The 21,929-nt window shown below is 37.7% G+C and overlaps 1 protein-coding gene across 1 annotated transcript in view; it reads left to right on the plus strand.

Moving 5' to 3' along the window:
* The first annotated feature begins 2,765 nt into the window (after positions 1 to 2,765).
* abcc3 (ATP-binding cassette, sub-family C (CFTR/MRP), member 3) overlaps positions 2,766 to 21,929 on the plus strand; it is a 111,763-nt gene continuing 92,599 nt past the window's right edge. The window contains exon 1 of the mRNA XM_082152220.1: positions 2,766 to 3,024. Within this exon, the coding sequence (XP_082008346.1) occupies positions 2,989 to 3,024 (36 nt within the window). The 5' untranslated portion in view covers positions 2,766 to 2,988. The remainder of the gene's footprint in view (positions 3,025 to 21,929) is intronic.

The following is a 21,929-nucleotide window of genomic DNA, read 5'->3' on the forward strand; positions in this document are numbered from 1 at the left end:
TAATGTATCAATTCATTATTATTTTTATCATTAAAATGTATTTATTTAGTTAGATTAATCTTTTATTTATTTATTAAAAAAAACATTTACACTGCTTTTCTCTAAACTTTTCAGTAGCACCTCACTGCAGAACACGAAATCCAGGGGGCGGAGTTGGATCCAGATATAAGGGGTGGAGATTGGTAGGTTTAGGTATATGTAAGATGGGAGGAGTTGGATCTGGATCTAACTCCTCCCCCTGGATTTCGTGTTCTGCAGTGAGGACCATCTCAAACTTTTCCCCGGACCCCAGTCTGAAAACCCCAGGGCTTAAGTTATGTGTGTTTATTTACATGTGTTTGTATAATATTGGGTTATCTCATCTGTATTTATTGTCAGTGTAAAACAATTCTATCCGTATGTTGTGTATGGTTACCTGTACTGTCTGACAAACTCTGATATCCTCTCTAGATATTCTTTCTAAGGTGAATAATAATCCTGTCGGACATTATCGTGACGTCTCTATTGAACCACTAGAGGGCGCGCGACACCCAGAAAGAAAAAGAAAAAACACAGTTTGTTCAAGAAACACATATAATATTAATCATTTTTAACAGCCAAACTGAGTCACAATGAGTTAGCAATCCCTCTGGATTATTATAGCATTTGCCCTTGAAAGTGTTTGCTGTAGTCGTGTGCTTTATCTTGTGCTGTTTTAGATAATAACCCTTGATATTAGAAAGGGTTTCCCCAACTCAGAGCAGTTTTTTGTCTTATGATTCAGCAATTATCATGACTTACAGTAAAAAAAAAACAGTGGATTAAAAACAACAGATAGTTATTGTGTTCTATAAAGACATATGGAGAGATAAACACACACACACACACACACACACACACACACACACACACACACACACACACACACACACACACACACACATGCTGTTCAACATGTACAGATTCGTGCCAGCAACAGTCCGATATGAATATGATGCTATATATGTACCAGACAACAATTTGCATGAACCCAAATGAAGGTCTTGTAAGCATAATATTCCTTTGGGGCATAAATAATCATGCAAATATATGTGTGTGTGGTTTTTCCTGCGATGTATGAAAGCATTGTAACACACACACATACACTGGGGATCGGTCAAAGATGTCTCTGGTTACACTCTACAATAAAGTCTAATTTAATAGCATTATTTAATGCATTAATATTAGCTGTGGAAGTCTTGTGCATCATTAGCTCATGTTAACTAATCTAGTCTCCATAGTCTTAGAAAAATCGTTTGTGTGTGTGTGTGTGTGTGTGTGTGTGTGTGTGTGTGTGTGTGTGTGTGTGTGTGTGTGTGTTTCTGACCTATAGGCGAAAGGTTTGGATTAATCTGCTGTAATTATGAATCCATCAAATATGACAGATAGTCATGAGAGGGATCCTACATTTAAAAGGACACTAAATATTTGTAGCTGTAAAACCCAAATAATACTGTGAAAAATTATTGTAATAAATGTGTAAAATATTTAGTTTCTATTACATTACATCATGGCATTTTTCTACTCGTATACAGTTAGAGAGAAGTTAGAATTTATTTCATTTATTTATTTACTTTAATCAATTTGATCAATTTTAATCATTATATTAATTTATTTGTATTTAAATAAAGTTTTATTTATTTTAATATAATTTATTCATTTAATATTTATTTATTTTAATTATTTATTATTTGTTTCAATTTTCAATTGATTTATTTTGTTTCTGTTATTTATTTAATTAATGTTTAATAAAAAAAACTATTTTTTAAACTCATTTTTATTTAATGTATTTATTTATTTAAATATAGCCTACATTATTTATTTATTTTAATATTATGCATTAATTTATCATTTATTTCTTTTAATCATTGCATTTATCTATTTGTATTTAATGTATTAGTTTATTTGTATTTTAATAAAGTTGTATTTATATATTTTAATCAATTTATTTTAATATAATGTATTCATTTATTTTTTTAATTATTTTTTATTTGTTTCAAATGTATTTGTTTTGTTGATGTTATTTATTTAATTTATGTTTAATCCAAATTTATTTATTTAAATTCTATTTTATATACTATTTTTTATCAATTATTTTAACATAATGTATTATTTATTTATTTTAATTATTTATTATTTGTTTCAAATTGATTTATTTTGTTGATGTTATTTATTTAATTAATGTGTAATAAAAAATAAATACTATTTTTTAAACAAATTTTTATTGAATGTATTTTTTTATTTAAATATACATTTAATTTAATTTATCATTTATTTATTTTAATCATTGTATTTATTTATTTGTATTTAATGTATTAGTTTATTTGTATTTGAATAAAGTTGTATTTATATATTTTAATTAATTTATTTAAAAAAAATGTTTTGTTTCAAATGTATTTGTTTTGTTGATGTTATTTATTTAATTTATGTTTAATCCAAATTTTTTTTTTTTTTTATACTATTTTATATACTAATTTGCATTTAATTTACTATTTAATTACATTATTATTTTTTTTTTTTATAAATTAATTTTAACACAATGTATTAATTTATCATTTATTTATTTAAATGATTTTTGTATTGGTTTCAAATGTATTTATTGTGTAACTTTAATCTTGTTTACATTATATATGTATTACATTTCCCCATCAAACCCCACAGGCTTCAGTAAACAAACACCAGAGGGTTTGGCTCGCGAGCACGCGCACAGAAAGTGGGCGGAGTCTCGTGCCATGACAACCTCTGAGTGACCGACTGTCTCTAATGCACTCTCGGTTCTGGAACGGGGGGAGGAGGAGGGTCGGGACCGGCCACACACACACACACACACACACACACATTATCTGGCTGTACGTCGGTGCAGTGTGTGTCGTTCATGACCGTGTGTTTTAGTTACATGCAAGAAGAAAAGAGAAAAGCCACCACATCCTCCCGGCACTAGTAGGAAGAGGTCCATTAACATCAGCGCGAATGGAGTTCTTATGCGGCAGCCAGCTGCCATTCTGGGTGAGTTCTCCAAACACATCTGGGTTCGGCTGTTTTCAGCTGTAAATGATATATAAAGAAGCTTTTCTGCTGTGCTCTGTTTCCTTGACACTCGTTAAACTACGAACGAATCATATGAGTTGCTGGAGTGGCGCGTTACGCAGAAGCAAAGCGTCTAATCTTTCTGAGTTGGATCGTTTCACTGAATCGGTTCCGAGTTGTTAGTGAATCGATTCTTGTGTTCTAGAGCCAACTGTTGCTGAATTCGGAACCGCATACTACTAGCAGACTATTTCTGCCATAGACAGATATGATATAAGTAGTGCGAGTAGTATGTGGTTCCGAGCGCTGTTTTCAGTGAACCGAACACCGGACGTGTTCGATTCGTAGTGATTCGGTTCAACAGCGAGAACCGAGGTTTGAGTTTAAATACTTGTGTTTTTTATTATTATTGAAGAAAGATCACAGCGGATACATGTATCACACACACACACACACACACACACACACACACACACACACACACACACACACACACACACACACACACACACACACACACACACACACAGAGGATAAGAAGCTCAAGGTAAAGCAAGGCAGTGAAGTACACACAGTAATAGATAGTCTACTAAAATAATAATTGAGTTTGAATACTTTAATACTGGAAAAAACTACAAATAAAAATGAACTGGAATATATTTAGGAATTATATTAGCAAACAGCTTATCTAAATAAAAAGCATTTTTCTACAAATATGCCAAAACTGAATGAAATTAATTTTAGCATTGCAAATTAAATTAGATGCATGTATAAAGTTCAATTAAGTTTAACATTTATGAAACTTTGTTTTATAAACTGAATGATGGATTATACACACTTAGTTGTGACAGTGTAATTATACATGTAAGTACTGTGTAATATTGATTAACTCCATGTGCTTACTATAGGGTTAGGGTTAGTTGCATGTAACTATGCCTACACACACACACACACACACACACACACACACACACACACAGATGCAGATCAGGAGATGAAGAGAGCAGTGTGTTTCCTTGTGTCTCGTGCATCAGAATCTAATCTAAACCTGAGAGAGTAAAACTGGCTGAACGTCTCGACCTGTACAATAGTTCATCACAGCTGCACAGCGAGTCTAATCATATCACTGATGATCAAACCGTGCAGCATGAGCTGAGTAAACACGGCAGTGATGAACATCTCATCGTCTGAGTCAACACACATCTGTAATGTAGACCTTAGATGAGAGTCGATCTGACGCCTCATTCATGGGTCTATGACAAACGGTGGACAGAATAATAATAATAATAATGTACATTTCCTAAAGAACATGTGAGTGGTGCTTGCAGTGGCAAAACTCGGCACTTGGTTGCTAGAGTATTTTTAGGCGGTTGCTAGGGTGGCATGAGTGGTTGCTATGGTGTTGCTAGGGTATACTGGATGGTTGCTAGGTGGTTGAGGGTGTTGCTAGGGTGTTAGAGTACTTGGGGTGCTTGCTAGGGTGTTTGATATGCGGTTGCTAGGGTGGTATGAGTGGTTGCTAGGGTATACTGGATGGTTGCTAGGGTGTTGCAAGGTGGTTGAGGGTGTTGCTAGGGTGTTCTGGGTGGTCGCTAGTGTGGCATGAGTTGTTGCTAAGGAGTTACTAGGGTATACTGGATGGTTGCTAGGTGGTTGAGGGTGTTGCTAGGGTGTTAGAGTACTTGGGGTGCTTGCTAGGGTGTTTGATATGCGGTTGCTAGGGTGGTATGAGTGGTTGCTAGGGTATACTGGATGGTTGCTAGGGTGTTCTGGGTGGTCGCTAGTGTGGCATGAGTTGTTGCTAAGGAGTTACTAGGGTATACTGGATGGTTGCTAGGTGGTTGAGGGTGTACTATGGTGTTCTCGGTGGCTGCTTTGGTGTTGCTAGAGTACTTGGAGTGGTTGCTAGGGTGTTGCTATGCGGTTGTAAGGGTGGCATGAGTAGTTGCTAGGGTATACTGGATGGTTGATAGGTGGTTGAGGGTGTTCTGTGTGGCTGATGCAGTGTTGCTAGAGTACTTCAGGTGGTTGCTAGGGTGTTGCCATGCGGTTGCTAGGGTGACGTGGGTGGTTACTAGGGTGTTACTATGCAGTTGCTAAGTTACTTGGAGTGGTTGCATGTGCACTCACTCACTCAATACAATATATATATATATATATATATATATATATATATATATATATATATATATATATATATATATATATGACCAAAACCTCTCCTTAACACATTTAACAGAAGGCGTCCAAAAGAAACCTTGATTTTCACGCTCATATGTCCCGTTTTGACCCAGGATTGCAGACTTCCAGCAGGGGAACAGAAGAGATTTCCAGCTCTTTCTTTGCATTTCTTCTTAACCTACATACTGTTGATCGTCTGTAATACAGACTGTATGGGAGAGTCTAATGACCCAGAAAATAAGCCTTTACCTGGAATAACCTCGCAAACAACAGAGATTTCTCTCCAGAGCCTGTGACGACGTGCCCCGGACCCTCAATAACACAGAATTTTGGGGGAAAAAACACATTAATGTTAATATTAATGGACGCCGCTGAACGTCTTCCTCATTAAACACACTTATTTCACTGAATCACTTCTTTTGAACAGAGTTCCCAAAAAAATCAACTCGACTAAGACTGTCTCACACATGAATTATGTTGAATATCTGTCAGCTGTTAAATTTAACTACACAATTAGATAATACCAGTTTAGCTCAACCAATCACCAAGCAATGCTTCATTTTGTTCAGTCTGTGTGTAAAAAGAGCATTAGCAATTAAAGAAAACACACTTCAGCAAAACATGATCAGCTCAAAGTGTCCGAATAATTTCTGGTCCCAAATTTGTATAAATTTGACACTGTATGAAGAGTTTTTAGGTATAATATGTCACTTTATTCTGCTCTCTCCTCACTTCCATAAATGAGCTATAGTGTCCTGCACACACTAGTGAAACAATATAAAAAATGACATCCGCTGTCTGAGTAATGTTGGGTTTGCCTGGAGTTAATCCAGCAGGGATTACCTCCCAGTCTTTAATTCTGAGTGTTACTACAACGAGAGCTAAAGCAATTACTGGCGTGTGTGAAATGTCAGGTAAGGTCTCTCGTTCTGGGGCCGGAAATATTTATATTAACATTTATTCGCTGCTCCGCTTCTAATCCCTGTCCTCGCTTGACCCGTGTTTGTTTCTCTCATCAGCGTCGACCTACTTGATTCCGCCTGGATCGTCTCGTGATCGGATAAATCCCTATTAGCACTGCGGTCGATTCAGGAGAACACTTAAAGACAGAAGTGCCTGCTTTATGGGGGATTATTTATAAATGTTTAAATAAAAGGAACCTATTACTTATTTACCTCTCTGTCGTATTACAGTCAGTCAGTTTCCCTCGGGGGTCTTTTGTTTAGTGTAGTTACTATGGAGTGACTCCAGATCTGTGATGAAAGACTTGCCTATTAACTGCAGAAAACATTTATTTATTCACAAGTATTTTTGTATTTTAATGTGCTGATTGTGTGTTGCTTTTTAATGACAAGAATATGAAGTGTGATTCAATTTGGGGCAGTCAGATTACAACATATAGGGCCCTATCTTGCACCCAGCGCAAGTGACTTTGTACACCGACGCATGTATCATTCCTATTTTGCACCCGCGCAAAGCGGACTTTTCCCTCCACAGAAGCACGTCGGTTAACTAAGAAATACACTTGCGCTCCCGGGGGCGGTTCAGCGCAAAGAGGAGGCGTGTTCCGGCGCAAACGTTCCTTCTTGCTATTTTGCAGGTTTAGAAAACAATTGCGCCACTAACCAGGAAAAAATAGTTTAAAGTCAGTGGCGCGTTGCGCATGTTATTCATATGCTATTTTAAGGGCGCATGCTTGGCCATAATCAATGTAGCGTGTGCACAACGCGCACTTTGATTCTCTCATCTACACAGAAGCAGCAGTTTTCATTTTTGCAAATCATACATTATTACGATAGATAGATAGATAGATAGATAGATAGATAGATAGATAGATAAACAATTTATTATAAAAGCATACATCTAGCTTACACATTTACTCCATTTCAATGTAGGTTTCTCCATTTCAATGTAACTTCTCTCTTTTACGGCCGTGACGAGAGCGTTGCTCTCCTTGGCTGTGAACCGCTGCTGGCGCGCGCCTGGCAAATCCGCCGTTATAATAGCAATCCGCTATGGAAAAAGCGCATCTGCTCTTAAAGGGAATGTGAGATGATGCTCTGATTGGTTTATTTCACGTTACGCCCAAACCACACCTATGAATAATGAAGCTACTTCAGACCAACCCATTTTAGATTTGCGCCTGGCGCAAGAGTCATTTATCCCGCCGGGAAAATAGCAACAGCGCCGAGACCCGCCCACAAAGTTACTTGCGTTTTGCGCTTTGACACTTGCGTTTCAGATCGTTAAAATAGGGCCCATAGTCTTTTTCAGGAGTTTCATCACAAATTGTGCAATTTTTTGTCTTTTTTTATTTAAACAATAATGTTTTTAGATAGATAGATAGATATGATAGATATGATAGATAGATAGATGTATATATAGATAAAGATAGATAGATAGATAGATAGATAGATATGATAGATAGATAGATGTATATATAGATATAGATAGATATGATAGATAGATGTATATATAGATATAGATAGATATGATAGATAGATAGATAGATAGATAGATAGATAGATATGATAGATAGATAGATATGATAGATAGATAGATGTATATATAGATAAAGATAGATATGATAGATAGATAGATAGATATGATAGATAGATAGATATGATAGATAGATAGATGTATATAGATATGATAGATAGATGTATATATAGATATAGATAGATATGATAGATAGATAGATAGATAGATAGATAGATAGATATGATAGATAGATAGATAGATTGATAGACAGATAGACAGATAGATAGATAGATAGATAGATAGATAGATAGATAGATAGATAGATAGATAGATAGATGTATATGTGTTCAAATGTTTGTTTCATTTACACACAGCCAAAGCCTGAAATCTAAACTTATCTAAAACTTTAACAACATTCACTCTGGTATTTCCTCCAGGAAAAGCAAATCTCAGCTTTACTCGTTCAGGTTTACATTCAAGCTCAAAAACACTTCCATCTCCTCATAATCTCCACTTCACCATCAGCTCTTTCCTCTCAGTGTCTGAAACGCTTCCATCGAAGATTCAGTCTCTCTAAGCTCCGCCTCTCTGAGAGCTGCTCCGCTCTGATTGGTCAGAAAGCAAACGCTCATTATCATATCTGAATCTCAGCTCTTGATCACAGTGATACGAACAGTAACGATGGCGTGATTGGAAAGGGATTGTTCTTTGATCGCTTTCTGTATATATATATATTAATCACAGTTTAAGTAAGATTATCTTCATCCTACTAAGAGAAACGATGTGAAGTTGATCGTTTAGTCACTGGCTTGATTTACTGATGCATAAACAGTATTGAACAACTTTGAGAGAAAGATTATCTGTCTGAACATGAACAATTACACATCAGAAATCCACATAATCCACTGGTTCTTCAGAGGCTCGGATGAAGGAACTAAAAAAATACTTTTGTGTTCATTTGTGCATCCAAACACTGAGCAACTTCCATGATCCACTCGTGTGCAAGCCATGATGTCTCTCGAGGAAAAACCAGTATCGCGCTCGCGCAGCTCATTTTCTCATGGGTGGGCCAGCAGAGAAAGGGGAGGTGACCTTTCCCCTTATGACGACATAAGGGGAAGATTTCTAGATCCGCCCGTCTGAGCTTTCATTTTCTCAAAAATACCCAGGGCTTGGTTTACACCCATCAAAACGTCCAGCCACTGGGGGACCGTAGGCAGGAGGGGAACTCATAATAAGGTTAAAAAACCTCAAAGTGAAATTTTCATGCAATGGGACCTTTAAGTACTGAGTAATATTAAGCATCTACATGTACTTATAGGGTTAGGGTAGGATTAGGGTTTGGTTGAGGGTTAGTTGCATGTAATTATGCATAATTTATATAGTTATTACTATGGCAAGTACATGTAACAGTAACAAGGTCACTGTAAAATAAAGTGTTACTGCTCGCTCATGGTTAGTTCATGTTAGTAAATACATTAATTAATGTTAACTAATGAACCTTATTGTAAAGTGTGACCAGGAAAACTACTATGTAGCAAAATGACTTTTGATTGAGAATGTGTTGATTTGTTGCCAGTCGATATAAACTGATCGTTTCACATGAAACTGAAATCACGTGAGCAAAAACGCACCATAATAAAGCCTTAAAGTGCTAATAATGTGCCAATTATTGACCTTGTGTTGTTGCATTTCCCATTAACAATGGGAGAATCTCTGTCTCTAAATAATCTTTTGGGTTTCACTTCTGCATTAAGGCGGTGTGAATTCCCCTCGCGAGGCTTCGCTCATCACCAGTGTCTTATGATAACTTGGGAAGGAAATATAGTGCTCAAACACTGTGTGTTTGGAAAGCAAAAGCTGGTCCTTGTGTCACACTTCCTGTTGAAGTCGGCTTGTTTTGCTAGTCATTGTGTAAATCTGAATGCGTGTTTGGATTGCTGAGTTTGGTGTCACGCCTATTGAGAATGTCATATGATACGGATCATATTTACACAACTCACTGTAAATGATGATAGTATCTATCTAATTATGCATTTGTGTGCATGAATATTACCAATAATACAGCTAATGATTGCATCAGTGATGCAGTCTTCACTACAGATCTCATGATGATCTCTTTAATCTCTTACTGTATGTCATTTTTGACCAAACATTTTTACGTTTTTTTTTTCCTCGATACGAATACGATACGATATGATATGATACGAAACTTGGTAACGGTTTTCGCACTTGCTATGTGAACACACAAAAATAAAATCATGGACATGATTCATAAAGGTTAAATGGTCCTGAAAAAAAACAATAGTCACACTTGAGCTCCTCACGGTCAAAAATGAGCGCATTGGAAATGAATAAAGTTGAGTTTCCTCTAGTGGAAGCGTTTGGTACTGCAGCCGAACAACATCTCACTGAAAGATCATTTTTGAGATTTCAACCTCAAATTTTGAACACAACTTGTTTAGATTTGCGGCTTTGATTTTCTCACAATTTTAGAGTAAATCATGTTTTTGAAAATATATATTTCATATAAAAATTGGAAATAGTATTTTTGCACATTTTCCATAACAATAAATGTAAAATTCTGTAACTTTTTTAAAGTTCACTTTTTAAAACTTGTCTCACTTCAGCAATAATCTGCCAAGTGTCGTCTTTAAAAAGAGATCAGAGCATTCAACATTTACAACAGTGTATTAGAAATTAAATATGCTCAAAAAGTGAATAAATGGATTAAAAATACAGCGTAAATATAATTTAGTACCATAAAATCCCCTAAAAATAAAAAAAGCATTATCAAACTTAAATATAGTACATTCATTTCATTGAAAAAAATTAAATAATTACGGGCATTTTTGACCGACACGTGAAGAGCACCAGAGGTTAATATCTGTGGGCGAACCAAACATTAGTGGTGAACCAATATGGGTTTTTGCTGTATAATAATGCTGATATATGTCAGATGCATGCATGCACATATATGGATCTATATCGGTTGCTATGTCTGGTGTTACTGTACAGCTGCCAGCATGAAGCACGATAATTATTAACCATACTTTTTCTCTTACTGTGGTTTGAGGTTTTTGAGAACACTGTATGCATTGTGAGATTGCAGCCGCCTTTCTACAGTATATAAAGGGTGTTGATTGTGTGACAAAAGCAACTTGTGATAAGCACCATGTCCCGAAGTGGCTTTACAGTCAATCTCAATGTACAGGACAAGCTTTCTAAGATCTGGGAATGTAGGGCAAGTACCTGGAGAACCGGAGGAACATAAGGATATTAAAAAGGTCACATTCCACATTGTTCTAGCATTAATCCTTTGCCTTTTTCTTGGAAGTCCACTTTTTTGCACCATAAACATTCATTTGGTGATTAAGTTTTACATGAAAACTTGCATTTTTTTATGTTTCATGAGCATCAAATCCTCATATTAGAATGATTTCTGAAGGATCATGTGACACTGAAGACTGGAGTAATGATGCTGAAAATTCAGCTTTGATCACAGGAATAAATTACACTTTACTATATATTCACATAGAAAACAGATGATTTAAACTATAATAATATATTTTTTAAATGACTGTATTTTTAATCAAATAAATGCAGCTTTGGTGAGCAGAAGAGAGTTTGAAAACTTAAAAAAAAAGCATAATTATTCCAAACTTTTGACTGGTTATTATTATTATTATTATTATTATTATTAACACAAAATAAAACTGCTGGCTATAGTGGCTACTTTGAAGAGTTTTGGTCACTAAGTCACTAACTAAATAATATGTACACTGTATAAAATTATATGATCAATAAGTTGACAACATATGTTTTTACATTAACTCATCAAAATTAGTTAAATAAGATTACATAATGTAGTTTAATGTAATTTAAGTTGAAATGACTTGTATACAATCCCCAAAAAATTTAAGTTTAATAAAATAAAATAAAGATTTATGCAATTTAATGAATAGTAAAATTCCATCAAATTTAATTGAATATTCAATTTAATAACGTAAGGATTATTCAAATCAGTTTGATGGAATTTTACTATTTATTAAATTGTGTAAATCTTAAAAAAAGGTTTAAACGTTTTTTGAGTGTAAGTTGATTATACTTTAAATTATTTTCTTGTTTTTTAAAAATTATTTTTTATCTTATGAACCTTTTAAATTGCTATAGCATCAAATTACATTTGTTTTGTATATACATATAAATTAATTATCAAAAAAATTGTTGATAATATCATCAGAAAATCCAAACTTTTGACCAGGAGTGGAAATGAAATCAGTTTTCAAACTCATTTTCAAATCTATTAGTCCTTTTAATAATTGACCCTTTTCCACAGTAATTAGCATTGCAAATTAAGCAAACATTTTTACATATATTTTATTGTATTAAATGTACTATAATGTATTAATGTAATGTATTTATAACATATACTTGGCATGAAATCATTGTAAACTTGAGTGTTTCTCAACAGCTGAGGGAGTGACACACATTTGACATCTTTCTCCTTTTTCCTTCCTTCCTTTTTTCCTCTTTTGGAAGGTCATTGGAATTTTTTCTTTTGCCATTGGAGCAAATAAGCAAAAAAGAACAAGAATTAAGCTTTCCTGTTCAAACAGTAGAGCGCTCGCAACGCCAAGGTCATGGGTTTGATTCCCAGGAAAAGCAAGAACTGATAAGAATGTAAATGTGTATCTAATGCAATGTAAAGCTGCGTTCACACTACACGCGACAAAGCGACACGATACCATTAATTTCAATGGGGAGCGGGCGACTTCCGGCGACACACGCGGTCGCGACCGTTGGCGACTGGATGGGGCGTGTCTGGCGACACGACAAAGTTGAGAAATGTTTAACTTTATGCAAATGAAGAGCGACTTTCGCGAGCGACAACCAATAGGAGTGAAGCCTGGAGCGTGCGTCATCATCCTTCTCCGCTCAGCCCCTCGCCCCATCGACAGAAAGATTTTTTTAAAATCTAAAATACTACTGTTATTGTGTCATGAAATGTAGTTATATGAGTTTTTCAGTCGAGAATGTAGTTGTTTAAAGCTCAAATATGTGGTTTGTTTATAGTTAAACATTTCTCAACTTTGTCGTGTCGCCAGACACGCCCCATCCAGTCACCAACGGTCGCCGGAAGTCGCCCGCTCCCCATTGAAATGAATGGTATCGTGTCGCTTTGTTGTGTGTAGTGTGAACGCAGCTACACTCTCGTGTCGCCGTCGCGGCTGGTTAGGACAAACACTCTCGTGTCGCCGTCGCGGCTGGTTAGGACAAACACTCTCGTGTCGCCGTCGCGGCTGGTTAGGACAAACACTCTCGTGTCGCCGTCGCGGCTGGTTAGGACACACACTCTCGTGTCGCCGTCGCGGCTGGATAGGACAAACACTCTCGTGTCGCCGTCGCGGCTGGTTAGGACACACACTCTCGTGTCGCCGTCGCGGCTGGATAGGACACACACTCTCGTGTCGCCGTCGCGGCTGGTTAGGACACACACTCTCGTGTCGCCGTCGCGGCTGGATAGGACAAACACTCTCGTGTCGCCGTCGCGGCTGGTTAGGACACACACTCTCGTGTCGCCGTCGCGGCTGGATAGGACACACACTCTCGTGTCGCCGTCGCGGCTGGATAGGACACGCGGCTGGTTAGGACACACACTCTCGTGTCGCCGTCGCGGCTGGATAGGACAAACACTCTCGTGTCGCCGTCGCGGCTGGTTAGGACACACACTCTCGTGTCGCCGTCGCGGCTGGATAGGACACACACTCTCGTGTCGCCGTCGCGGCTGGATAGGACACGCGGCTGGTTAGGACACACACTCTCGTGTCGCCGTCGCGGCTGGATAGGACAAACACTCTCGTGTCGCCGTCGCGGCTGGATAGGACAAACACTCTCGTGTCGCCGTCGCGGCTGGTTAGGACACACACTCTCGTGTCGCCGTCGCGGCTGGTTAGGACACACACTCTCGTGTCGCCGTCGCGGCTGGATAGGACAAACACTCTCGTGTCGCCGTCGCGGCTGGTTAGGACACACACTCTCGTGTCGCCGTCGCGGCTGGATAGGACACACACTCTCGTGTCGCCGTCGCGGCTGGTTAGGACAAACACTCTCGTGTCGCCGTCGCGGCTGGTTAGGACAAACACTCTCGTGTCGCCGTCGCGGCTGGATAGGACAAACACTCTTGTGTCGCCGTCGCGGCTGGATAGGACACACACTCTCGTGTCGCCGTCGCGGCTGGTTAGGACACACACTCTCGTGTCGCCGTCGCGGCTGGTTAGGACACACACTCTCGTGTCGCCGTCGCGGCTGGTTAGGACAAACACTCTCGTGTCGCCGTCGCGGCTGGTTAGGACACACACTCTCGTGTCGCCGTCGCGGCTGGATAGGACACACACTCTCGTGTCGCCGTCGCGGCTGGTTAGGACAAACACTCTCGTGTCGCCGTCGCGGCTGGATAGGACACACACTCTCGTGTCGCCGTCGCGGCTGGTTAGGACACACACTCTCGTGTCGCCGTCGCGGCTGGTTAGGACACACACTCTCGTGTCGCCGTCGCGGCTGGATAGGACACACACTCTCGTGTCGCCGTCGCGGCTGGTTAGGACAAACACTCTCGTGTCGCCGTCGCGGCTGGATAGGACACACACTCTCGTGTCGCCGTCGCGGCTGGTTAGGACACACACTCTCGTGTCGCCGTCGCGGCTGGTTAGGACACACACTCTCGTGTCGCCGTCGCGGCTGGACACACACTCTCGTGTCGCCGTCGCGGCTGGTTAGGACAAACACTCTCGTGTCGCCGTCGCGGCTGGTTAGGACACACACTCTCGTGTCGCCGTCGCGGCTGGATAGGACACACACTCTCGTGTCGCCGTCGCGGCTGGATAGGACACACACTCTCGTGTCGCCGTCGCGGCTGGTTAGGACACACACTCTCGTGTCGCCGTCGCGGCTGGTTAGGACACACACTCTCGTGTCGCCGTCGCGGCTGGTTAGGACACACACTCTCGTGTCGCCGTCGCGGCTGGTTAGGACACACAATGAAACGTTTGCAGACTGTGATGTTTGTTAGTGTGTGTTTTCTCTGTCTCTCGGCCTGTGTGTTGTGTGTGTGTGTGTGTGGGAAGACTCTCAGTGGGAAGAGTTTGTGTTTCTCAGCTGGTATTTTTCAAACAAAGTGTCCGTAGATGGAAAACATAGAGCTGTTGCTGCTGAGACCTGTGTTTTATATCTAGATCTGATTTCTATCTGTAACTGATTTTCTATATGAATAACTGATTTCATTTCCTCTGCTGGTCAAAATTTTGGATTTTCTTATGATATTAACAACTTTTGTCCGTAGACTTGTGCTTCATTTATATTTATATACAAAACAAATGTAATTTGTTGCTATAGCAAAAACAAGATTATTGGTTTAAAATTTTTATTAAATTTTTTCGGTTTAAAAGATTCATAATATAATAAAAAATAAAAAAACGTTGCTGCCTTAAATTTTTAAGTACAATCAACTTGGCTATCGTACCATCTCTATTAGGCCCAAAAACACACAAAGCGTCATTAACACCACCTGTAATGGAAGAATACATGCGTGTGAAATCATAGAGACAAACATTAACAATAGAGGTGATTCTGCTTTTGCAACAAGGACAAAAATAATCATTTTGAGTGTAAAAGAATTGAATAGTTCCTCACTGTGCCACTTTTGCCGTGAATTACACCATCGCTACACACTAGAGAATTCTTCCTGCACCGTTCGGCCATTTTTCCTCCTCTTGCGCTGCAGATTAAACCAAGAAACATAATCTGCAACAATAAAGAGGAGCTTTAACCCTATTCGCACTGGATTAGTATTATCTGGGGACCTCGTGTGATTTAGAAATGACCCCCCAACATCTGAATCTCGTGTGGCACGTTCGCACGGGATCAGCGAAGCCTGTGATTTTACTCGGATTTACTGACTTATCTCCCGGAAGTGATGTCAATAGGCTATTGCTTGGAAATGCCTTGTCGTTATTATAGGTCTAGCTGTATGATATATCATAACCAGAAGAATGTTCTTTACCGCATGCTGATACATGTCATCAATCTCCATCTAATCACTCTTTTAGTCTTTCTCTTTCTGCAAATTGTATAGTTGTATCGTAGTGTGTATAGCGATATGACCCAACACCCAAAATACTATCAAAACACTCCAACGCAGCGAAAGATGGATAAAAAAGCAAAAACCTTGAAAAAATTATATACGACGAAAAAAGAGGTTGGTCATTTGCAGGGGAATTTTTACTTTACGAATTATAGACATGGCCGATTCGCACGGGATTAAGATCACAGACAACCTCCACAATTATTACAAATGACTAGAGGTCACCAGGTAATACGAATCCCGTGTGAATAGGGCTTTAGAAGTGGAAACACATAGTGTTCACTACACAACGCTCACCGGCTGCAAAAGTCTGCATCCCCTTGTTAAAGTTTTTGATTTTTGAGATGAAACAAAGATAAACCATATCTGAACATCTGAGGTCTATTTGAGGACAGATGTGTGTGTTTTACATGAGCTCTATGATTAGCTCACGGGGGGTGAACACTTATGCACACAGCTTATTTTATTCTCTGAAATGTGTCACTTTGGTTTCCAATGCAAAAGTTCTACAATTATTTATCTTTGTTTCATTATTTACACCGCAAAAATCTGTTTTTTAAATCCACTCTATACTATTTCAGAAAATAAAATTTTCATCTTTCTACCTCAAAACTTCATGTTTAATCGATTGTGTTACTTGACATTTCGTTGTTACTACTTCAGAAATGTATCACTTTCTGAGTAAAAAAAAAGTAAGAATCTGAAATATTTCTCTGTATTTCCAGGTTTAAATTCCATTTTAATGTTGTTTTTAAAGCGCATTATTCTTCATCAAAGCTTTGTCTCGAGGCATTAGATCTTACAAACTTAAGGATTTATAATATTTGTACTTTTATATGATAAACTGTAAATATTATATCCAGTGTTATTGACAGAAGTGCTTCTTTATCTCTCGTTTAACTCAGTTGAGCGGTTCACATCAGATCTTCCCCTGTAATATTTACAAGAATTCCTCACAACTGCTCAATTTATCCAAACATTATGAATCATATGCAGTCATTGTAAAATTCCTTGTCTGGAAGCCAGAATTCAGCCATATTTGGTGTTCCTTCCTGACATGACGAGGAATGTTTTGGTAATTCTGGATGTTTATTGGACCCATTAGTGTGAAGTGAGGTGTTTCCTTCGAGATAAAAGCTTTTGTGTTTGTTTCTACAACTCTTTCTGGGTCTAGTGTGAGAAATGCACGTTATCTCTCATCTGTCTCTCCGCGCCTGTTACTGTCAAAGACTGTTAAACAGTTTAATGGTGAGGGTGTGTTTGGAGTTTCATTACAAAGACAGAAAGTGTGCCTTTAGTTCACTGCTTATTTTCCAACAAAGATAAGGTTTTCAATTTTTGAAGTTTTTTCCTTACATGTTTTAAGCGTAAATCTCATTACACACAAGAAAACAAACAAACAACGTGAAAATTAATATTTTGCAACTTTGCTTCTCAATTGAAGGAACTAGATTTTACTTCAAAGTAAAGACTATTTAGATTTGACTAGTTTAACTTAAAGACAAAAATCATTTTAAAGCAAAATTTTTCTTGTGCACTCTCGAAATCACCATACACTATATAATCTGTAATTATAAATATTCATAAAAGGTTTTTTTTTCTTTTTTTTTCTAGCATTATTTACTTAAAAAGGACTAAACGAACCATCAAAAGTTATGAACTAACAACAAAATGTTATTTATAAAAATAAAAAAACGTAAACATTTGGATGCTCTTCTAACGTTTTTTAAATGTTACTACTTGTTTCGGAATGTTCAATCAAAAGTAACATTTTCATGATCTTTGCAAAATGGAACGTTCCATTAATGTTCACATAACCAAGAAAAAACGTTTAAATTTTTTTTATGTTTTGAACGTTTAGGGAACATTGAGAAATAACGTTCTGATATAGTTAAACAAACATGCATGCAGAAAATATCCTGAGGCAATATGCATAAATGCAATATGTTGTCGACATAATGCATGCAATAGGATAAACGTGAGTCCAGAGGCTCAGAAACGGTGAACTCTGGAAGAATGCTCCGTGTCTGGTTTGCTAGGTGTGCTGTTTGCATATTTGCCTGACGGAGATGAATAGAGAGGCACACATACGAGTCACACTGCCTGAGATCTGAAGAGCTTGAGGAAGTTAACGCAGCCCATCTGGCGCAGGCCTTTATGAAGGTGTGGCTTAAACCAACTGGTTTGAACACGTGCAAACACACTCCATATCTGTGCTTTCCTTCAACGAGAGGAGAACCGTGCATGCTTGTAATCCTCTGATGATCTCTACAACACTTCTCTTCAGTGAGCGCAGAGTCTGAAACAAGTATCATCTTTATTTCCAGGTTTAAATTCCACTTCAGTGTTTTCTCAGATATTTGATGCAGTAGATTTGCACTTAAAACAAGAAAGAAAAAAACTTAAACGTAATCTTTTGCAACTTTGCTTCTTGTTTCAAGGGAATGTAAGCTTGTTTCCGCCACAGAATAAAAAATAAAAAAAGGTATTAATTGCGTCTTTTTATCTCAAAATTGCGTATTTTGAAGTCAGAATTGCGAGAAAAAAGTCGGAATTGCGTGAAAAAAGATTTCTGAGAAATAAAGTCGCAATTATCTTTTAAAATGTTTTATTCTGTGTCGGAAACAAACTTCCATTCAAGGGACTAGATTTTACATGATAGTAAAGATTTTAGTACTTTTACTTGAAGACAAAAATAATGTTGAAGCAATATTTTTGTGGTCTCAAAATACCATATACACTTTATAATCTGTATATATAAATCATGTTTTTATTTACTTAAAAAGTACTAAACAGCGCAGTATACATCAGTGGACCTGGGTTTACTCTATAGACTGCAAACACACACACACACGTTCAGACGGACGGCAGCTGTGTTTATCTTAGCGAGGGGAGAGACTGAGTGTGTGATTGCCTTTCAGTTTGTTAAAAGCACCTTTTTTTGGTCAAGTTTTTTGACATCTTTCATGTTTTGCAGACACACTGAGTTTTCATTTCATAGAAAAACTTTGCTCATATACAGAATGAACCCCAGAAGCTGTAATCCAAATCACATGTTTCGTTTACATGTATTTCAAACAAAACTTTCGATCAGAACCGGACAACTAAAGAAGACTCACGCAACTTTCAATTCATGCCGACTTTAAAAAATGTTAGTAAAAATGTAGCAAAATGCTAAATAATGTGCATGAAATACGTCACCATGAGTGATGATGAATGAAATGCATGTGATTTGAAGGCCTTGATCCGCCTCAGAACCAGTGAACCAAAGTCTCAAAAACACGCTTTGAAATCGCTGGTGTTTCTGACGTCACAAACTACCTTGTAACCAATCAGATCAACGTGTGATCGTCAACCAGTGGATCTCTGAGCTGAGTGAGTGAGTGGAGGCGGGGCTCATTTGTATATTCATAGAACTGCGCATACTAAATGAAGCAAGGGTGTCGAGTTACATTCAAGATATTTTAAGGCATTTTTTGTTCAAGGAAAAAACGTTTAAATATGTCATTTTGGTGATCAAAGATGAGTTTTATGGGATAAAATGATTGACTACGGGGACTTTAAATGTTTGTTTTTTTTAAATCATAGTTATATGAACATTAAGGGTCTCATTCACTAATAATTGCGTGGATTATTTCACACATTTTTCTTACTCTTTTACTGCATATGATGACATAGCCTATATTTAAGATTAAATTAAATTGATTATTTATTAATTTTATTATATAGCTAATTTCTGTTTGGAATGAGCCACTAATGCAGTTATTAGTGAGAGAGAGAGAAAATGACGTGAGTCTGTGTCTCTCAACAGTATTCAGCATCAGCGTCTCTAATAGTGAAACTGTAAGTTGATCTGCTTCAAGAACAACACCGTTATTTCCTCTCTAGTGAGAAATGTCATGTAGCTTTCAAGTTGTTAAACTATTTGACTGATAAAATCATCAGAGCAGCGCTGACAACACACTTCTGTGTGAGTGTGTGTCTGTACGGTGTGTGTGTGTGTGTGTGTTTGTAGCAGGAGAGAGAGAGTTTGTGCTTTCTGTACATAATAAAACGTGATTTTGTGGCAAAAAAAAACATGGAAATAATTTGTCGATTTTATCCTATTGTTTACTGTATTTATTTGCGTGGTCAGTGTCGTTGTGGGTTTTGGTTCTTTTGCTGTTGTCGTCTGAAATAACTGAAATCATTTGGCGTAGTGATATGGAGCTGTAATGCGGTCGAAACCTGCTGGAACTACTTTAGCCGTGAGTTTCCCTGAATATAACTGAACACCTTAGAACGTTCATCAACCAATCAGATTCAAGCATTCAACAGCCCCCACAGTATTTAATACAATATCATATAGTATAGTATAATATAATGTAACGGCTTGTGGTTTATAACTCAAGTCTTCTGAGGCTTTGTGTGAGGAACAGACTGAAAAACCCACTATAATAAAGAAAGTCTTGGCTATTTCTCTTCTGGGCGAAGAGACCCCTTCTTTCCGCATGGCAAAGTAATTTAATTCCATTTAAGCTTTTATCTGACTCCATTTTATTTCTAAATCCATTTGATCATAACCTCGAATTTAAGTTAGATTGGTAATTAGTTATTGGTCAATTATATAATAGTTAAGTTTAGCAATACATTTGATTGTCCTATTTAACTCTTTATATTTTACCCGTTCATATGTCGCTCAGAGGTCCTCACGCCTTGTTTAATGCGGGTCTCACGATCACAAGCTCGTCAGATTCGGTCACTAAACAGAGGTTATTGCTATATACCTGAGATCGGTCGCATTCACGCTAACACAATCAAAGATACTCTGGTATAGCCCTCGTGATTGCATACACTTCAAATTAAAGTAACGTTTACTTCAGTAGAGGTATGGCCACTACTACAGATATAAGTTGACCACCTTTACTTCTCTTATAATAGTTTTGGATTGGCCATGCCGTGGTTTCCCACGTACACTTATCTAAAGTAACATTAAATTAAAACAGAGGTAAGACACACCCAGATTTAGGTTGGTCAAGAAGCATTTGCTGTTCTAAATATGGAATAAATAAATGGTGGTTGAGAAGATTCCCCCTTCCATGTAAAGCGCTTTGAGTTCCTAGAAAAGCACTATATAAATTTAACGAATTAATAATTAATATTAAATGGAAATTCACTTCTTGTCTTTGCAAAACACGTACACTTGAATCAGTGCCAAATATTAGTCGTCACTAATCTGACGCAAAACTTGCGGTAACATACGAGACCGTTTAATCTACTTGGGAAAACAATTTCAGAGTCAGTCGGAATAAAATCAAATGTAACAATTTGTTATATCAGGTAAATGTATCATGCCAATTTCATAATCAATTCAAAGATAATAAATACAAAACATCAAATGCCCTGGAATAAAGAGAGTTTATAAAATACATGATGCGGAGTGTCTGCATACACTCAGCATTACAGGCTAATCTGAGCTACAAATCGCCACAAGCCTCTTCAGCATCTCCATAAATACTCAGACCAAGGCAGAAACCTCTTTTCAGATGTAAACATGAGTTCACAGTGGGAATTTGCATTAATCACCGTCCCAGACTTACTGGGGACAGAGGTTGATCTACATGGGGTCAAACCCACAGCTGTTAACACGATATCTAAACACACCTCATTACCTTTCTGTTTTACTTCTGTGGGAATGAGACTTTGTACCAGTCGCACTGAGACATTTCAAATGATACCAAACATGTACAGTATAACACTGTATGATAATAGTTCATATTAAACCATATACACTCACCTAAAGGATTATTAGGAACACCTGTTCAATTTCTCATTAATGCAATTATCTAATCAACCAATCACATGGCAGTAGTGTTGCTTTCGTCAACGAAAATTATGACGAAATATTGTCGTCAACGAACCGTTATCACCTGACGAAAACGAGACGAGACGAGACGTAAATGCTGGTCATGTGACGATGACTAAAATACATGTATAATGCAATATCGTTGACGAATAAGAACGAGACTAAATGTGGTTTACAAAATAAAAACTATGCTAAAATGTCTCTTCATTTTCGTTGACCAAAACGAGACGAGAC

Source organism: Leuciscus leuciscus, assembly GCF_965113295.1.
Source record: "Leuciscus leuciscus genome assembly, chromosome: 21".
Classification (NCBI taxonomy): domain Eukaryota; kingdom Metazoa; phylum Chordata; class Actinopteri; order Cypriniformes; family Leuciscidae; genus Leuciscus; species Leuciscus leuciscus.